The sequence below is a fragment of the Mercenaria mercenaria genome, chromosome 8 (assembly GCF_021730395.1).
Source record: "Mercenaria mercenaria strain notata chromosome 8, MADL_Memer_1, whole genome shotgun sequence".
NCBI classification, from domain to species: Eukaryota; Metazoa; Mollusca; class Bivalvia; order Venerida; family Veneridae; genus Mercenaria; species Mercenaria mercenaria.
The window spans coordinates 9,878,205-9,898,843 of record NC_069368.1 but is presented as its reverse complement, the minus strand read 5'-3'; the positions used below and the strand labels follow the sequence as shown (position 1 = coordinate 9,898,843).

Here is a 20,639-nt window from a genome sequence, read left to right as displayed (position 1 = left end):
TAAATTTGTTGGTTAAAATGGTATTGGCCAGAATTGTTATTTCATAGAGCTTTAAATTCATACCGTGACATCCTCCAATGATTAGATCCCTAGGAATAATGATTTGACTTATTGACCACAAAAACAATAGGGGTCATCTACTTTTTAAGCCCAATAATGCTCTTAAGTTTAAAGTTACTTGGTCAAATGGTTCTCAAGTTATTGGTTCTTACGTTATTGAGCAGAATCCATTTTCAAGTTTCAGGCCCCTTTGACCTTGACCTTTGACCTACTGACCCCCAAAACAGTAGGAGTTATCTACTTCATAAGCTCAATCATGCTATCAAGTTTGAAGGTTCTTAGGAAAGTGGTTCTCAAGTTACCATGCAGAAATAGTTCTAAATATTCAGATCCCTGTGAACTTGACCTTTGACTTACTGATCCAAATAAAATAATAAGGGTCATTACTTCAAAAGCCCTATGAAGCTATCAAATTTAAAGTATCTAGGTCCAGTGGTTCTCAATTTATTGAGTGGAAACGGTTTTAAAGGTTCAAGCCCCTGTGAACTTGACCTTTGGCTTCCTGACCACAAAAACTATATGGGTCATCTACTTCATAAGCCCGATCATGCTATCAAGTTTGAATGTTCTGGGTCAAGTGATTCTCAAGTTATTAATCGGAAACTGTTTTCAAGGTTCAGGCTCCTTGACCTTTGACCTATTAACCCCAAAATAACAGGGTTTGTCTACTTCATAAGCTCAATCTTGTTACCAAGGTCCTCTACTTCATAGGCCTAATCACGCTTCTTTGAAAGGGGGCATAACAAAACATGGCTATGTCTATCAACAAAACATGGGAACATGTATCAACAAAACAAGGGAACATGTGTTAACAAAAAAACACTGGAATATGTTTCAACAAAACATGGGAACATCTGTCAACAAAGGACCAAATGTATACTTACCGCAGCAATGTGAGTTGCGAGTTGAAGGAAGGTAAGTGGTTGGATTGTCTGACGTTCCCTTTCACACTTGACTACATACCTGTGCAGGGAGTTGTTCTCTACATATTCCATCACCAGATATTCACCTATTGGAAATCAAATATATATATATAAATGTTACAGTAAAACACAAATTGCTCAAGGTGGAGGAGCAAAAGGGAAGAGGCTGAGGACCACAAATATTTCTTGAGTGAGCCCAATGGCTCTAGCCAATGTTGCTCTGGTGAGTGTGTGTTGTTACCCTGTAGTAGATATACACAAGTTCTTTAAATAGGCAGAAAAGTTAATACTGCATGACTTACGGAATGCAAAATTATGCCACTAAACACTGCACGAGAATTTCTCTATGTAAATATACTTAACCCTTACCATGACGGACACGACTGATTCTGCCTTTGCGACTAGTGCAGATCATGATCAGCCTGCACATCAATGCAATCTGATCATGACCTACACTGTTCGCTATTCAGTCAGTATCTTTTTGGTAAACTCCCCTTTTAACAGTTAATTGTACTGTCCAAATTGGAAGATGGACAAGTTCATTATAGAAATTTAGCAAGGTAAGGGTTAAAATTCATGCACTGTGAAATTATTTAATTTTGTGGGCTTAAAATTTTGATGTTTTGGCTAAAATGGCTTTTTCATGGATATTTCTTAATAATATAAAATGAATAGATTTTTTTATTTTTTAGGATTTAATAGTTTGACATAGCCATGAAATCCATGAAAAGTAGACCTCCAGTATAAAGGATTTCACAGTGCATTCATCATTTAGTTTTTGAACTAAATTAAACTGGTTGTAAAAACAACTATAAACATAGGTACCTTCATGACAAATGTCATAAAACTTGACAACATTTTGATGATGCAATTTTTGCATGACTACAGCTTCTTTTTTGAAATCTTCACTGAATCTAGCCACCATTTCAGGCTTCAAAACTGCAAAGAAACACACTAAATATAAACCTTTTCTTTACATTAATTACATCTGTTAACAACATATCTGGGGGAATGAATATGAGCCATGCCATGAGAAAACCAACATAGTGGCTTTGCGACCAACATGGATCCAGACCAGCCTGCGCATCCGTGCAGTATGGTCAGGATCCATGCTGTTCGCTAACAGTTTCTTTAATTACTATAGGCTTTGAATGTGAACAGCATGGATCCTGACCAGACTGCGCAGATGCGCAGGCTGGTCTGGATCCATGCTGGTCGCAAAGCCACTATGTTGGTTTTCTCATGGCGTGGCTCATATCTCAAAACATGATTAAGGTATTTTCTTTCTTGTTTAGCTGAATTTTTAGTAAATTTAAATATTTAGACAAACAACTTTTATACAACCCGCATATTTCAATCTTCCCAGTGGTGCTTCCTCTAGAAAGGTAATACTGAAATAATAACATGTAAGACTATAATAATCTGTCACTAATTGAAGCTGCAGATTAGAATATTCAGTCTGTGTAACTGTTTTGGCAGTAATGATGTTATGTCAAGCGGTCAAAGGTCTACAGTTTTAGTATCATTACATACATAACAATTTACAACTGATACATGCCTGTGTGTGAGTATAGTACAATGTATGTTCTCACCTTTAACAACAACAATCTCTGGTCCAGCATGGGGTCTTAAAACCTTCAATTCATCTTTAGGGTACAACTTCCCTTTATATACAGCTCCATAGTGACCCTGTAATACGGCAATCAACATGACAAAAGTACATTACAAAACTCTCATTTTTTTACAAAATACTGAGGCAGCAGGTTTCAGACAAGCTAAGATCGCACCTGTTATGACACTAATACTTTTCTGAATTTAGACTCAAAATCTGAATCAATTAACCTTAAAGCTTTCTTCACACTGAAATTAACATTTAAATAATATTTCAAAATATAGGAATAGCTAGAAAATAGTGTTTAATCGCTAATCATGGATTATGTGGTTGAGTCAATCCGTGAAATTTAATTCCATAGAACACGTTATTTTAAATTCAAAATTTGAAATCCATGAATTTATATTCTCAGCATATTGCTGTTTTTCGGCAATAAAATGAAATGATTTCATGGTTTATCATTCCTATGATAATAATTAAATTTAGTGTGCTACAAATATACAAGTAACTCAGGTTTGGCAGACTATATTTAGGCACAAACCTTGCCGAGTTCCGCGGTCCAATCAATCTCAAGTCTTCTGTCATCAATGTTGTAACGTACAACAGCTGTTGCAGCAGACGCACCAAGCTGTCTTGAAGATGCAGCACCAAATGCACCTCTTGCCTGACCTACTTGCAACGGAACGGCCTGAGCTGGTTGAGCACCAATAGGCCTTAATACCGCTGTGGACATCTCCGATTTAGTGGCCTCTGCCTCGTTACCTAACTGGGCCCTGTTCTCATTTCTGTTTGAAGGACCTGCACTCCTCCTACCCTCTATAATAAATTCCAGTAAAGATTTCATTAGAACTTAAACAGGGAACTCTGAAATGGGCTGAATACTTTTTACAACAGTATTTCATTTTTGGCAAAGTTCAGTTAACAGCTCAACAAGTGTTCCAGTTTTGCCAACCAATGCAGGCCTGTTCTCAACAAGTTATTTATAACTTCCCTACCTGATTCATTGGTGGAAGACAAGTGTCTTCAAACATACTGTTAAACTTGTCAAAATACATACTGTGAAATCATTAATATTCATGGGGGAAAATTTTTGTGGATTTCGTGGCGGACTCAATCCATGAAATTTAATCCCAACGAACCAGTAAAATTCCCTTTCATTTTATGTTCAAAAGATGAAATCCACGAATTCATATCCCCATGAAATTGCCGTTTTTTACCAAAACCACAAAATTCCTGCCCACGAAATATAATGATTTTACATCAAGGAACTGCTAATGCCTCAATTGTTTGGATAGTCCTGTGTTCGGGCTCATTTCAGTTGTCATATGTTGTGTGATATATTACCTGGTTTGAGACAAGCTATGTCGGGAACCAATACAGGCTGATCGCTATAAATAAATCCTGAAGATTGTGGCCTGGTTCCCCCACTAGAGGATGATGCAGCAGGATACAAGCTTGCAGCAGATGACACCACATCAAAATACGGAATAATGTTGTACTTATGATATATCTCCTCTGAAAGACATAAAATAAAGTATACTGTGTAATTATTTATACTATCACATCAAAATTTGTTTTCCTAATGAACAAAGAATGAAATGTGGCATTTTCATGCAATCATATCATTGTTTTGTACATACTAATTGACAAGATAATCTCGCCACTAAATCACAGTTTTTGGTAATGTTTTACTTATCTGTTTAAATGTTTTGCAATTCTGCACACAAAACAAACTTCAGCTCTATGTATTTCTGGTGACTACACTAAAATTTGTCTTTTTGCATTGTGGGAGTAGATAAATTTGGCACCGTACGTTTTTTTTTATAAAAACAAGAGGGTCATGATGACCCTGGATAGCTCACCTGAGTAATGAGCCACATGTTTCAAATGTCAAACTGATGATAAAATATAAAGAAAGTTAGTAGGTCACATTCATGGTCAATGAAATTCAGTTTTACGATTAGTGTGCAAAACTGTGTATGTCATCAAAATTTCAAGGCTGTATCTTAAACAATAGGGCCAAGATGGCCCTAGGTCGCTCACCTGAGAAACACACCATAATACACCATAACAGTGTAAACATGTTTGACCTAGTGATTTCATGGAAAAAAATATTCAGACAAATTCTCATTAAAATTGCAGCAAAAAACAAGTATTTTCTTTGATTTGACCTAGTGACCTAGTTTTTGACCCCAGATGACCCATACTCGAACTTGACCTAGATTTCATTAAGGCTATCATTCTGACCAAATTTCATGAAGATCAATTGAAAAATAAAGCCTCTATCGCATACTCGAGGTTTTTCTTTGATTTGACCTAGTGATCTAGTTTTTGAACCCAGATGACCCATATTCGAACTTGAACTAGATTTTATCAAGGCTATCATTCTGACAAAATTTCATGAAGATCAGTTGAAAAATACAGCCTTTATCACATACACAAGGTTTTTCTTTGATTTAACCTAGTGACCTCCTTTTTGACTACAGATGACCCATATTCAAATTCTACCTAGATTTCATCAAGGCAATCATTCTGACTTAATTTCAGGAAGATCAATTGAAAAAAAAAAACAGCCTCTATCGCATACACAACGTTTTCCTTTGATTTGACCTAGTGACCTACTTTTTGACCCCAGATGAGCCATATTCGAACTTGACCTAGATTTCATCAAGGCAATCATTCTGACCAAATTTCATGAAGATCAATTGAAAAATATAGCCTCTATTGCATACACAAGATTTTTCTTTGATTTGACCTAGTGACCTAGTTTTTGACCCCAGATGACCCATTTTCGAACTTGGCCTAGATTTCATCAAGGCTATCATCCTAACCAAAATTCATGAAGATTAACTGAACAAGAGGGCCAAGATGGCCCTAGGTCGCTCACCTGATAAACATATCATAACAGTGTAAACATGTTTGACATAGTGATTTCATGGAAACAAATATTCTGACCAATTTTCATTAAGATTGGATCAAAAATGTGGTCTCTTAAGTGTAAACAAGCATTTTCTTCAATTTGACCTAGTGACCTAGTTTTTGAACTAAGATAACCTACATTCGAATTTGACCTAGATTTGATCAAGGCAATCATTCTGACTAAATTTCATCAACCTTGATAAAAAAATACAGCCTCTATCGCATACAAAACGTTTTTCTTTGATATATCCTAGCGACCTAGTTTTTGACCCCAGATGACCCATACTCAAACTTGACCTTTATTTCATCAAGGCTAGCATTCTGACCAAATTTCATGAAGTTCAATTGAAAAATACAGTCTCTATTGCATATACAAAGGTTTTTCTTTGATTTGACCTAGTGACCTAGTTTTTAACCACAGATGACCCATATTCTAACTTGACCTAGATTTCGTCAAGGCAATCATTCTGACTAAATTTTATGAGAACCCAGTGTAAAATGCAGCCCCTATTGCATACACAATGTTTTTCTTTAATTTGACCGGGTGACCTAGTTTTTTATCCCATATGACCCATATTCAAACTCCATCTAGATTTCATATAGACAAACATTCTGATTAAATTTCATGAAGATCCGGTGTAAAATGCAGCCCCTATTGGATACACAATGTTTTTATTTGATTTGACCTAGTGACCTAGTTTTTGATCCCCAATGACCCATATTCAAACTTGACCTAGATTTTATCAAGGCAATCATTCTGACCAAAATTCATGAAGATCAATTAAAAATACAGCCTCTATCGCATACACAAGGTTTTTCTTTGATTTGACCTAGTGACCTAGTTTTTGACCCAAGATGACCCATTTTCAAAACAAAAAAAAATTTCATCAAGGTTATCATTCTGACAAAATTTCATGAAGATCAGTTGAAAAATATAGCCTCTATCGCACACACAAGGTTTTTCTTTGATTTGACCTAGTGACCTATTTTTTAACCCCAGATAACCTATTTTCGAACTCAGCCTAGATTTCATCAAGGTAATCATTCTGACCAAAATTCATGAAGATAAAATGAAAAATACAGCTTCTATCGCATACACAAGGTTTTTCCTTGATTTGACCTAGTGACCTAGTTTTTGATCCCAGATGACCCATTTTCGAACTCGGCCTAGATTTCATCAAGGTAATCATTCTGACCAAATTTCATGAAGATCAGTTGAACAAGAGCTGTCCATAAGACAGCCAAGCTCGACTATTCGAAATATTGTCACAGAAGCTGGAAATTATTACCCAAAATGTTAAATATCAAAAGAGTTTTAAGTTCAAAAGGGGACATATCAGAGTTATGGGACTTGATGCTATCAACTAGTTTTATAACCCCGAAGAAACATGTTAAGTTTCAATTCAATATCTGCATTAGTTTTGGGGATAGTAACTTGCATGTAAAACTTTAACCAGAATTTTCTAAGTCCAAAAGGGGGCATAATTTGCTCAAAATACATGTTAAGAGTTATGGAACTTGACCCAGTGAGGTAGGTAATTGATCTAGAAAAAGAATAAATAAGTTCCAAATCTATATGCCTTTTAGTAATAGCTGTATGTACTTGCACGCAAAACTTTAACCAGAATTTTCTAAGTCCAAAAGGGGGCATAATTTGGCCAAAATACATGCCAGAGTTATGGGACTTGACCCAGTGAGGTAGGTAATTGATCTAGAAAAAGAAAAAATAAGTTTCAAATCTATATGCCTTTTAGTAATAGCTGTATGTACTTGCACGCAAAACTTTAACCAGAATTTTCTAAGTCCAAAAGGGGGCATAATTTGGCCAAAATACATGCCAGAGTTATGGGACTTGACCCAGTGAGGTAGGTAATTGATCTAGAAAAAGAAAAAATAAGTTTCAAATCTATATGCCTTTTAGTAATAGCTGTATGTACTTGCACGCAAAACTTTAACCAGAATTTTCTAAGTCCAAAAGGGGGCATAATTTGGCCAAAATGAAGGTCAGAGTTATGGGACTAGGTGCTATCAACTAGTTTTATAACCCCGAAGACACATGTGAAGTTTCAATTCAATATCTGCATTAGTTTTGGAGATAGTAACTTGCATGTAAAACTTTAACCAGAATTTTCTAAGTCCAAAAGCGGGCATAATTTGCTCAAAATACATGTTAGAGTTATGGAACTTGACCCAGTGAGGTTGGCAATTGACCTAGAAAAAGAATAAATAAGTTTCAAAGCTATATGCCTTTAAATGATAGCTGTATGTACTTGCATGCAAAAACTTAACCAAGGTGTGACGCCGACGCCGACGCCGACGCCAGGGTGAGTAGAATAGCTAGACTATTCTTCGAATAGTCGAGCTAAAAATACAACCTCTATCGCATACACAAGCTAAATGTTGACAGACAGACGACAGACAGACGACTGATGCCGGACATCGAGTGATCAGAAAAACTTGCTCAGGTGAGCTAAAAACAAGAAAGTTGGTCAGTAGGTCAAGGTCACAGTCAAGTGACATCATATTACTTGGGGTCATCAGGTAATTATAATTAAACAGTCTTGGAAATAGGATCAGATGATTTTTTAAGTATTTTTCCTATATAACTCACATAATAACTAAGTTGCCCCAGGGCGCCCGCCCCCTCTTTTAACCCCAGGGGCATAATTTGAATAATTTTGGTAGAGGACCATAAGACAATGCATCACACCAAATATCAAAAGCCTAGGTCGTATGGTTTCAGACAAGAAGATTTTTAAAGCTTTTTCCTATATAAGTCTATATAAAACTTGGGACCCCCAAGGCAGGGCCTATTTTCACCCAAGAGGTACAATTTGAACAATTATGGTTGAGGACCATAAGACAATGCTACAAACCAAATATCAAAGGTCTAAGTGTTGTGGTTTCAGACAAGAAGATTTTTAAAGCTTTTTCCTATATAAGTCTATATAAAACTTGGGACCCCCAAGGCAGGGCCTATTTTCACCCAAGAGGTACAATTTGAACAATTATGGTTGAGGACCATAAGACAATGCTACAAACCAAATATCAAAGGTCTAAGTGTTGTGGTTTCAGACAAGAAGATTTTTAAACTTTTTTTCCTATATAAGCTATGTAAAACTTGGGACTCCCGGGGCGGGGCCATATTTGAGCCTAGGGGGATAATTAGAACAATCTTGGTAGAGGACCACTAGATGATCTACATATCAAACATCAAAGCCCAAGGCCATGTGGTTTTGTACAAGAAGATTTTCAAAGTTTTCCCTATATAAGTCTATTTAAACCATGTGACCCCCCAGGGCGGGGCCATATTTGACCCTAGTGGGATAATTTGAATAATTTTGGTAGAGGACCACTAGATGATGCTACACACCAGATATCAAAGCCCTAGGCCCTGTGGTTTTGAACAAGATGATTTTTAAAGTTTTTCCTTTTGGTTGCCATCTTTTGGTTGCCATGGCAACCAGAGTTCTGCATGGAATCCAATTCTTTAAATAATTATGAAAGGGGGCCACCCAAGGATCATTCCTGTGAAGTTTGGTGTAATTCTGCCCAGTGGTTTTCAAGAAGAAGAGTTTTTTAGAAATTGTTGATGGATGACGCACGACTGACGACGGACGATGGACTATGCATAACGGACGACGGACATCAAGTGGTCACAATAGCTCACCATGTCACTTTGTGACAGGTGATGTAAAAAGGAGGGGTTATCTATGTGGCAATGTTATCTCCCTAACCAGTAATAGAAAATACAATGAAAATGAGCACAGCATGAAACCAGTAAATGTTTGGTGTATTCCATTTCAGAATCGAACAGTATAATCTCAAGCAGTGATTTTATCATAGACTATATCAATACAATTACCATATGTCTGTGCATTACTATTCAACTCTTTGAGGATCCTTTTGGGGTCGGCCCTTTCTTCAGTATCTTGATTCCAGCACGATTGCATCACTCTAAACAACAAACTTTTCACATTCTTGATCTCTTCAGGATCCTCATTCTTCTGGTGCAAATATTGCGGACACGATAACGTGTTCCCATCAGCAAAAAATCTTATAATCTGTTAACAGAAAATAATGCAATAAAAGGGACTAACAGAAAGCTTGAACTAATTCAGAAGTGTAGTACAAAAGTACTTATATACTGTAAAAGCAAAAATTTCGTGAGGGTTTAATTTTTGCTTTATTCGTGAGGCCCTACATCTCGTGAAAATTAATCCTCGCATAAATATTTACCATTAGTATAATTCAAATTAAAATAGAGTACCATTTTAACAATTTCGCGACTATTAGACCTCCCGAACATACTCAAAATATCAAATTCATGAAAGTTTGACCCAGCGAAAATACGTGCTTTTACAGTATTCCTCAGAATTTAAAAACTGGAATTTGTCTGTTATTATGTTTGGAAACAGTTACGGACATCTATTAACTTTCCAGCATTCATAAAAAGGGAAGACAGCAGATAGTGCTGTTTAAAGTATTATTTCAGGCACAGGTGGACGTCTGAGAAGAGCCATTTACTTTCTGAAGTTAGCTGTATGGCTTCTAAATATAATGTTCCGTGCAGTGCTCAAGCCTGCAGAGTTAAGGGGCAAATGATTCGGAGTTAGTGACCTTAACCACTCAGACATGTATGTACCAGCAACAGAGTAAATATTTCTCAGATACACAATGCAGCCAATCTAGGAATTTAAACCTTTATTTTGTTTTTGTTTGTTTTGGATTTAACACCAATTTTTCAAAAGTATTTCAGTTATGTAACGGCAGGCAGTTAACCTTACCAGTGTTCCTGGATTCTGTGCCAGTATAAACCTGTTTTTCGCATGTAACTGCTAACTTCCCCACATGAACCAGAGGTGGAGAATAAATGATAACAGGCACAATGTCTTTTAACAAATCATCACGGAGAACAATAGCCCCGCCCAAGGATCAAACTCACAACCCTGCAATTAGTGGATCGGCACTCTATTTAGCTAAGCAGGCAAGCACTTTATTTTTTTACATTCAACCAACCAGTCACTTTTTAAAATGTCAGCAATAGGAAAGAATCCACAATTTCACCTGGTCTGTTGTTTTGTTCCTCAACTTTGGATCATGATCAACTGGGTTTAATCCCTGAGAGAACATCTGCCACAGGGTCGTACCATAGGCATAAACTTCAGACTGAGCTGTTACTTCAGTGAGATTGGTATGGAGCTCCGGGGCAAGCCATGGCAATCTACAAAGATTAAACAAAAGAACAACTGACTACAGGCTTTTGATCTTTCCTCCAACAGACTGATTAATTGGTATTTTCATCTTTAGTTCTTTACTCATCCATCACTTGCCCCTCATCGATGTGGGTTCCAGCCTTACTCGGGCCGTTGAACTCTTCATGTGAGGAAGCCATCCAGCTGGCTTACGGAAGGTCAGTGGTTCTACCCAGGTGCCCGCTCGGAGCACCTGGGGTCTTCCTCCACCATCAGAAGCTGGAAAGTCACCATATGACCTATAATTGTGTCGGTGCGACGTTAAACCAAACAAAAAAAAACAACAAGAGCTGTCTCCATAGGATGACACATGCCCCCAATGGCACTTTGAATGAATAGTTATGACCGATGTTAGAGTTTAGGACCTTTGACCTACGGACCTGGGTCTTGTGCGCGACACGTCGTCTTACTGTGCCACACATTCATGCGTAGTTATTTTAAAATCCATGCACGAATGACAAAGATATGGACCGGACATGCCCACCATTGCACTATCATGAAAATGACCTTTAACGTCTAAGTGTGACCTTGACTTTTGAGCTACGGACCTGGGTCTTGTGCGCGACACGTCGTCTAACTGTGGTACACATTCATGCCCAATAATTTTAAAATCCATGCATGAATGACAAAGATATGGACCGGACACGCCCATCAATGCACTATCATGAAATATGACCTTTAACGTCTAAGTGTGACCTTAACCTTTGAGCTACGGACCTGGGTCTTGCGCGCGACATGTCGTCTTACTGTGGTTCACATTCATGCCAAGTTATTTGAAAATCCATCCATGGATGACAAAGATATGGACCAGACACGAATGCACTATCATGAAAAATGACCTTTAACGTCTAAGTGTGACCTTGACCTTTGAGCTAAGGACCTGGGTCTTGCGCACGACACGTCGTCTTACTGTGGTACACATTCATGCCAAGTTATTTGAAAATCCATCCATGGATGACAAAGATATGGAACGGACACGAATGCACTATCATGAAAAATAACCTTTAACGTCTAAGTGTGACCTTGACCTTTGAGCTACAGATCTGGGTCTTGCGCGCCACATGTCGTCTTACTGTGGTACACACTCATGCCAAGTTATTTGAAAATCCATCCATGGATGACAAAGATATGGACCAGACACGAATGTACTATCATGAAAAATAACCTTTAACGTCTAAGTGTGACCTTGACCTTTGAGCTACAGACCTGGGTCTTGCGCGCGACACGTCGTCTTACTGTGGTACACATTCATGCTAAGTTATTTGAAAATCCATCCATGGATGAGAAAGATATGGACCGGACACGAATGCACTATCATGAAAAATGACCTTTAACGTCTAAGTGTGACCTTGACCTTTGAGCTACGGACCTTGGTCTTGCGCGCGACAGGTCGTCTTACTGTGGTACACATTCATGCTAAGTTATTTGAAAATCCATCCATGGATGACAAAGATATGGACCAGACACGAATGCACTATCATGAAAAATGACCTTTAACGTCTAAGTGTGACCTTGACCTTTGAGCTACGGACCTGGGTCTTGCGCGCAACATGTCGTCTTACTGTGGTACACATTCATGCCAAGTAATTTGAAAATTTATCCATGGATGAGAAAGATATGGACCGGACACGAATGCACTATCATGAAAAATGACCTTTAACGTCTAAGTGTGACCTTGACCTTTGAGCTACGGACCTGGGTCTTGCGCGCAACATGTCGTCTTACTGTGGTACACATTCATGCCAAGTTATTTGAAAATCCATCCATGGATGACAAAGATATGGACCGGACACGAAAATTGCGGACAGACCGACAGACGGTTCAAAAACTATATGCCTCCCTTCGGGGGCATAAAAACCCTTACATCAGATTTTTGAGAAGTGAATGCATCTAGGTGTAGTGATGTGTGTGTGTGTGTGTGTGTGTGTGTGTGTGTGTGTTTTAGTTTAGCATCTCTTTCGACAATTTTGCAGTTATATAAACCACTGTGTTGACTTGTAGCAGTGACCACAATGCCTGCCCCACTGGAAAATCACGCTGCAGACACAGGGCAGGATACGCAACACAGTTACATTAGAGTCAAGTCGGCTAATTCCGTATGGTTTCGGATGCTTCTGACATTTACTATTCCCAGGCTTCGTTGACGGATAAAAGTCAACTTGCCACCTAAAGTGGAACCAGTGCTGATGTTTCGAAGTCAAAGTGTATTTATAAGCCCTTATCTGATTGGATAGGCATCTGTTGATAGGAACACCATATTAAGCAATAGCGGGATGTTCAATTTCGTACAGTAGCAGCAAAGTCCATACACTTAAATTAAATTGGTATAATTGACACTGTTCAACTAAGAAGAGCATTTTTTCGACTGGTTACCTATATGATATTATTTTTACCTCGATAGAGTGCTATGTCCAGTACAGGTAAAGCAAGGTAAATCGTTGAACAAGGTGTGACCTGTCGGGTTGTTCTAGAGCATCATCTCCGTGAAAAGATGCATAACAAACAATAGACTGACTGTTTTTTTTGTTTTTTTTTGTTTATTTCAATCCCAGTAAGAAACAACTGGAAACAAGAGGGCCATGATGGCCCTATATCGCTCACCTGTTATCATTGCACCTGAGGACAAGAAGGTCCTCAGAAAAAATATCTAAATCCAAAGGACAGGAATAACTAAAGGAAGAAATTAAACCAAAAAGAAAAAAAAAATTCTTACAAGGTTCAAATATGTCAAAATACACCTAAAAATTGGAGGTACCATCCATGTTGTACCACAGAAAAGAGGTCTCGGTTTTTCCCTACAGCCAATAATAAAAATGTTATTAAAAACAAGCTATTTATAGTAACGTAAAAGGGAATTAATTAAAAAAAAAAAAAATATTGTAAGTTAACAAAAGAAGGATCTGCCAAATAATCTGTTGACATAAATGAAATTTCAGATCAGTATCTTCATTAGTTACAGAGATATACCCATTTTAATTTGAAATAAAGGGAGGTAATTTGACATAAAATCAATCCATAGTTATCTACCCTCATTGGCTCAGTCCAACTAATGACAATAATGAAATTTCAATAAGTCCTGTAAGTACTTACTGATATAAATCCATTTTGATTACAATCAGGGGAGGTAATCAGATATAAAATAACTCTGGAACCTACGAATGGATCTGATTTGTCATGGAATCCAAGATTTATTGTTGTTGAAGATATTTTGGAAGTTTGTATCAAATAAAACCATAAATGAAGTCTCTATATGGCTGCAAAAGCCAAAATAGCCAATTTTGGACCTTTAAGGGGCCATAACTCTGGAACCCATGAAGGAATCTGGCCAGTTCAAGAAAGGAACCAAGATCTTGTAGTGATACAAGTTTTGTGCAAGTTTGGTTAAAATCAAATCATAAATGAAGCTGCTATTGTGCAGACAAGGTCAAATAGCTAATTTTGGCTCTTTCAGGGGCCATAACTCTGGAATCCATTATGGGATCTGGCCGGTTAAATAAAGGAACCGAGATCTTATGGTGACACAAGTTTTGTGCAAGTTTGATTAAATTCAAATCATAAATGAAGCTGCTATTGTGCAGACAAGGTCAAAATAGCTAATTCTGGCCCTATCAGGGGCCATCACTCTGGAACCCATAATGGAATCTGGCCAGTTCAAGAAAGGAACCAAGATCATATGGTGATACAAGTTGTGTGCAAGTTTAGTTAAAATAAAATCATAAATGAAGCTGCTATTGTGCAGACAAGGTAAAAATAGCTAATTCTGGCCCTTTCAGGGGCATTAACTCTGGAACCCATTATGGAATCTAACCAGTTCAAGAAAGGAACCAAGATCTTATGGTGATACAAGTTGTGTGCCAGTTTGGTAAAAATCAAGTTATAAACTAGAAAAAGCTTTTGTAAAAAAGCGCATGTCTCCCCCAATGCAAAGTCCTATAGGCAAAAAGTCAATAGGGGTCAGGAGCGAAAGTCAAAGAGACACTAATGGTTGGCTGCAATAGAGATCATCTACTTGGCATGTCCAGTCATCCCGCTAAATTTCAACACTCTTGGCCTAGTGGTTCTCAAGTCACTGTTCAGGCTCCTGTGACCTTGACCTTTGATCAAATGACCTCAAAATAAATAGGGGTCATCTACTCTGCATGTCCAATCATCCTATTAAGTTTCAACATTGTAGGTCGAGTGGTTCTCAAGTTATTTCCAAAAAATGATTTTACATGAACAGGCCACTGTAACCTTGACCTTTAATAGACAGACCCCAAAATCAATAGGGGTCATCTACTCTGCATGTTCAATCATCCTATGAAGTTTTAACATTCTGGGTCAAGTGGTTCTCAAGTTATTCATCGGAACAGGTTATCAATGTTCAGGCCCCTGTGACCTTGACCTTCAACGGAGTGACCCCAAAAACTATAGGGGTCATTTACTCTGCATGAACAATCATCCTATGAAGTTTGGGTCGAGAGGTTCTCAAGTTATTGATTGGAAATTGTTTTCCATGTTCAGGCCCCTGTGGCCTTGACCTTTAACAGAGTGACCCTCAAATCGTTAGGGGTCATCTACTTTGCATGACCAATCATCCTATGAAGTTTCATCATTCTGGGTCAAGTGGTTCTTAAGTTACTGACCGGAAATGGTTTTCAATGTTCAGGCCCCTGTGACCTTGACCTTTCACATAGTGACCCCAAAATCGTTAGGGGTCATCTACTCTGCATGACCAATCATCCTATTAAGTTTCAACAATCTGGGTCAAGTGGTTCTCAAGTTACTGACCGGAAATGGTTTTCAATGTTCAGGCCCCTGTGACCTTGACCTTTAATGGAGTGACCCCAAAATCGATAGGGGTCATCTACTTTGCATGTACAATCATCCTATGAAGTTTCAACATTCTGGGTCAAGTGGTTCTCTAGATATTGATCAGAAATGGTTTTCCATGTTCAGGCCCCTGTGACCTTGACCTTTGACGGAGTGACCCCAAAATCAATAGGGGTCATCTACTCTTCATGACCAATCATCCTATGAAGTTTCAACATTCTGGGTCAAGTGGTTCTCAAGTTATTGATCGGAAATGGTTTTCAATGTTCAGGCCCCTGTGACCTTGACCTTTAACAGAGTGACCCTTAAATCGTTAGGGGTCATCTACTTTGCATGACCAATCATCCTATGAAGTTTCATCATTCTGGGTCAAGTGGTTCTCAAGTTACTGACCGGAAATGGTTTTCCATGTTCAGGCCCCTATGACCTTGACCTTTGACGGAGTGACCCCAAAATCAATAGGGGTCATCTACTCTTCATGACCAATCATCCTATGAAATTTCAACATTCTGGGTCAAGTGGTTCTCTAGTTATTGATCGGAAATGGTTTTCAATGTTCAGGCCCCTGTGACCTTGACCTTTGACGGAGTGACCCCAAAATCAATAGGGGTCATCTACTCTTCATGACCAATCATCCTATGAAGTTTCAAAATTCTTGGTCAAGTGGTTCTCTAGTTATTGATCGGAAATGGTTTTCAATGTTCAGGCCCCTGTGACCTTGACCTTTGACGGAGTGACCCCAAAAACAATAGGGGTCGTCTACTGCAGCAGCCCTACAACTCTATGAAGTGTGAAGGTTCTAGGTCAAATGGTTCTCCAGTTATTGCTCGGAAATGAAGTGTGACGTACGAACGGACGGATGGACAGGGCAAAAACATTATGTCTCCTGGGGGAGACATAATAAAGCTGCTATTGTGCAGACAAGGTCAAAATAGCTAATTTTGGCCCTTTCAGGGGCCATAACTCCTGAACCTGTATCGGGATCTGGCCAGTTCAAGAAAGGAACCGAGCTCTTATGGTGATACAAGTTGTGTGCAAGTTTGGTTAAAATAAAATCATAAATGAAACCACTATCGTGCAGACAAGAAATTGTTGACGGACGCACGAGACCCATGGACTGACGACGGACGAAGGGTGATCACAAAAGCTCACATCACTATGTGACAGGTGAGCTAAAAAAGAACTGTGTGGGGGAATTACTGAAACTGTACAAAATATTACTTGTGTAAGAAATTAGCCGACTCCACACTATACTGACACTTGGCTGGCCAGTCCCAGAACTATCCACTTAATGCTAAACACCAGCAAGCTCCTAGTACCATTTTTCACTTCTTTTGATACAGCAAGGGATTGAACCCACAACTCCCATTCTCGAAGCAAGAGCTCTATCACTACCAAGGCGATCGAGGGTAGTGATCAAGAATTCTTAATGTAGTGATATCACTTTAAGAATCGACAAATTATATGGCTGTTTATAATTGATATAGCAATTCATAAGAATCGCCTCTAACTCCAATGAATAAGGTTTGTAATTCAAGGTTTAATGTAGGAATAGTGCATGTCTTTTCCGGTTTCAACATCTGCAGAATCCCAAGGGATTGGCTGGTGCAAGAGCCCTGTAGGAGGATATTCTAGCACAGAACATGCACAAAGCTCAAAAATAGCTATGTTGTCCATGGACATCATCATGAAATGTGCGGGAATTTCAGCATTGTCTGATTACCATGGTACACTTCTTCTGAATTATCCATTTTAGGGCCACAATACATTTACACTTTGCCACTGAATATATTGACAGTGAATGAGCACTAGGATCTGTTAACACATGTTTATTCTCCTGTTAAAACACCCAAAGAGAACAGAAAACACAGCAGTTTTGTTGCTAGAGTATTTTCATATACTGTAACAATTATAACTATTCTGTCAGACTGCCATAACATCCATCCGATTGAAATATTGAAATGAGCCGCACCATGAGAAAACCAACATAGTTCAGTTGCGACCAGCATGGATCCAGACCAGCCTGCGTATCCGTGCAGTCTTGTCAGGATCCATGCTGTTCGCTAACATTTTCTGTAATTGCCAAAGGCTTTGAAAGTGAACAGCATAGATCCTGACCAGACTACGCAGATGTGCAGGCTGGTCCGGATCCATGCTGGTTGCAAAATTGAGGGCTTGGCGCAAAACTATTATATCTTGTTCTTTATTTATTTGCACTTACAATAGTTTTGCACCAAGCCCTCAAAATGCACTATGCTGGTTTTCTCATGGCCCGGCTCAAATGTTCCATTTAAGGTAGCAGACCTGTTATGATACTCAGCCATTTCAGTACAATTATATTGCATGATATTTCAACTTCCTTCAGTCATGATAGCAGAAAATTGCTTTTCCCAATAATCAGAGATTGCCAAAATCACATACACAGAATATGTAATCGGATGGAAAATGGCCACTGTCATTTTCTGTCCACTACCTTAAAGACAATAAGATGATCTCACAAACCTTTTCCTGTTGACTGGGTGCGTAAGAGGTAGTTTGTTATACAGACTAACCAGACCAGGATCACTTATTCTCACTACCATTGTTCTGTTGTCATAATTCATCACAGAAATATTATCACAATGAATATTGCCATGGTAACAGTTCCTCTCCTCCTGGAAATTGATTTAAAAATTGGACATGATTATTATACGTCAATCAATGTAACAAAAAACTTGTGTTCATAAGAAAAATCTGTAGAAATTTGACATTAGGCATTTGCCAAAAATGAACTTCAGAAGGTAACATTCTCTACTGTGAAATCACAATCACTTGTGTGGAATTACATTTTTTATTTAGTTTATACTATTCAATTTCTTTTAGGCCGATTGTGAAAGAAGTATATAAATCGCTCTTGACACCTCATTCCAGATGGAATCCATCACCACAAGAGTATGAGAGAAGCTGCCAGTTTTCCTTTAATGCTGAGCTCCAAGCAAGGGAGCTACTGGTACCATTTTTCACGTCTTTTACACGACTGCATTACTGCATTCAAAAAAACTTATAGAGACACATAAAACTCCTATTATTCATAAACTGTAAAAATTGAAACTCACAAATCCATGTTTTCATTAAACAGCCACATTGGCTAAAAAAATAAAGTTTGTTCAAACGTATTATTTTCATAGTGAAACACACGAGATTTATTACATTTAAAGTTGGTTATGAACCCACAGACAGTCAGGGGTGTAACTATTTCAAGTTATCGCAGTTTATAACCCATTTGAGTTATTGCTTATACTGCCATAACTTGTTTCAGTTATCATAAAATATTACAAAGCCCTCCTGTGCCAATTCCTCATTTTGAATGAGACTAATGCTATTATTTCCTGAATCCTTGAACAGATATCTTTCCAGCTATGCAGTAAAATGTTTTACGCAAGGCTGATAAAGTTTTACTCAAAAGTTTTAAAGCTATAAAACTCTTAACATCCCATTATGCTTACCAGGTCATGATCAGACTAAAAGAGAATTTGATTAACCACAGTTTGCTACTAATTTCACTTTAAAGGTCACTTTGTGAGAACAGCAAAAAGACTTTTTTTGAATAACTTACCTGAGTTAACTATATTTTATAACTAATACAGGTTATAAAATGCTTGAAAAAGTAACTGAAATTGGTTACATAACTTAAAACAGTTACACCCATGACTGACAGACACAGGTATTAGTCATATGGCGACTTTCCAGCTTTTGATGGTGCAGGAAGACCCCAGGTGCTTCTTTATGTGTAATTAGCATGATTTCAGGCATGAGCTGACACCTAGGTAGAACCACCAACCTTTGTAAGCCAGCTGAATGCCTACCTCACATGAAAGAAATTTTAAATCCAGAGCAAGGTTACAAACAAGTGACAAGGAAGTGATCCAAAGTCTCTATAACATTTACCATGTACACTAATGCTGATGCTACTTGTATGTTAGCATCTAACAAATGATGTAATGAAAGCATAGGAAGTCCTTGTTCCCGGTATTGTAGAAATTGCTTTAAGCTGCGATAGCTGGTTCCCTTCATTATCATACACACATCAGGAGTCAAGGTCATTCCCATGTATCCCACAAAAAACTGTGGGTCAGCTAAAGCCATCAGTTTCTCCAAGCCTTCATGGAATGCCTACAAATAGAAATAAGAAATAATGTGCAAGCAAGGTTCTTATCTGAAATACAATTCTCCACAAACACTTAACTTTTCCTTAAAATGTTATTTTCCTTAAAATGTAATTTATGTTACTTTCCTTAGAATGTTATTTTCCTTAAAATGTTATTTATGTTATTTTCCTTAAAATGTTATTTATGTTATTTTCCTTAAAATGTTATTTTCCTTAAAATGTTATTTTCCTTAAAATGTTATTTATGTTATTTTCCTTAAAATGTTATGCCAAATTAAGCCCTCAAAATATCCAAAGGGACCAAATGGAATCATTTGAACAAACCCAAGAAAGGACCACCTAAGAACGCTACGGACCAAGTTCTGTGAAGATCCATCAAACAGTTCACGAGTTGTTTAAAAATTCCCTTTTTTCATTCTCGCAGCCCCTAAACTGGACAAGTAGAACCGTTTAAACAAACTTGTGACATGCTACTACATAGATGCCGAGTTTGGTGAAGATCCATCAAATGTTTTAAGTTTATTGTAGTATTTTTTCTTTTTTTTTCAAGTCTTAGCTTTAGCAGCCCCTTAAAGGGGTAAAAAAAAACATTAGAAATCTGAGAGAGAACCTTGCCAGGATGCAATGGACAAACTTTGTTGCAATTTTGGCCAAAATTTTCGAGTAAAAGATGGACACAATCACACCGGATCATCTGCCTACACTTACACCTTATTCTCAACCTTTGGTTCAGGTGAGATAAGAAACTTCCAATCTAGCTGTTTTAAAATGAATATTCTTGCAACTAACATGACTAAGCAAAACATCATGAGATAACCACTGTTTTGGCCATTATTGCTGCTGAAAGCTAGACTGATGGAACTTGACAGAATTATTCCATTACCAGAGATATACAATACTGCTTATTCATC

At 37.9% G+C, this 20,639-nt stretch overlaps 1 protein-coding gene across 3 annotated transcripts in view; it reads right to left on the bottom strand.

Annotated features, from left to right (window-relative positions):
• LOC123565512 (uncharacterized) overlaps positions 1 to 20,639 on the bottom strand; it is an 86,157-nt gene that overhangs the window by 44,867 nt on the left and 20,651 nt on the right. For all 3 annotated transcript variants that reach the window (XM_053549354.1, XM_053549353.1, XM_053549352.1), the window contains exons 9-17: positions 19,509 to 19,733; positions 18,084 to 18,235; positions 10,582 to 10,738; positions 9,380 to 9,578; positions 3,940 to 4,110; positions 3,137 to 3,411; positions 2,576 to 2,672; positions 1,809 to 1,922; positions 945 to 1,069 (exon numbers count right to left, since the gene is read on the bottom strand). In XM_053549354.1, the coding sequence (XP_053405329.1) occupies positions 945 to 1,069; positions 1,809 to 1,922; positions 2,576 to 2,672; positions 3,137 to 3,411; positions 3,940 to 4,110; positions 9,380 to 9,578; positions 10,582 to 10,738; positions 18,084 to 18,235; positions 19,509 to 19,733 (1,515 nt within the window). The remainder of the gene's footprint in view (positions 1 to 944; positions 1,070 to 1,808; positions 1,923 to 2,575; positions 2,673 to 3,136; positions 3,412 to 3,939; positions 4,111 to 9,379; positions 9,579 to 10,581; positions 10,739 to 18,083; positions 18,236 to 19,508; positions 19,734 to 20,639) is intronic.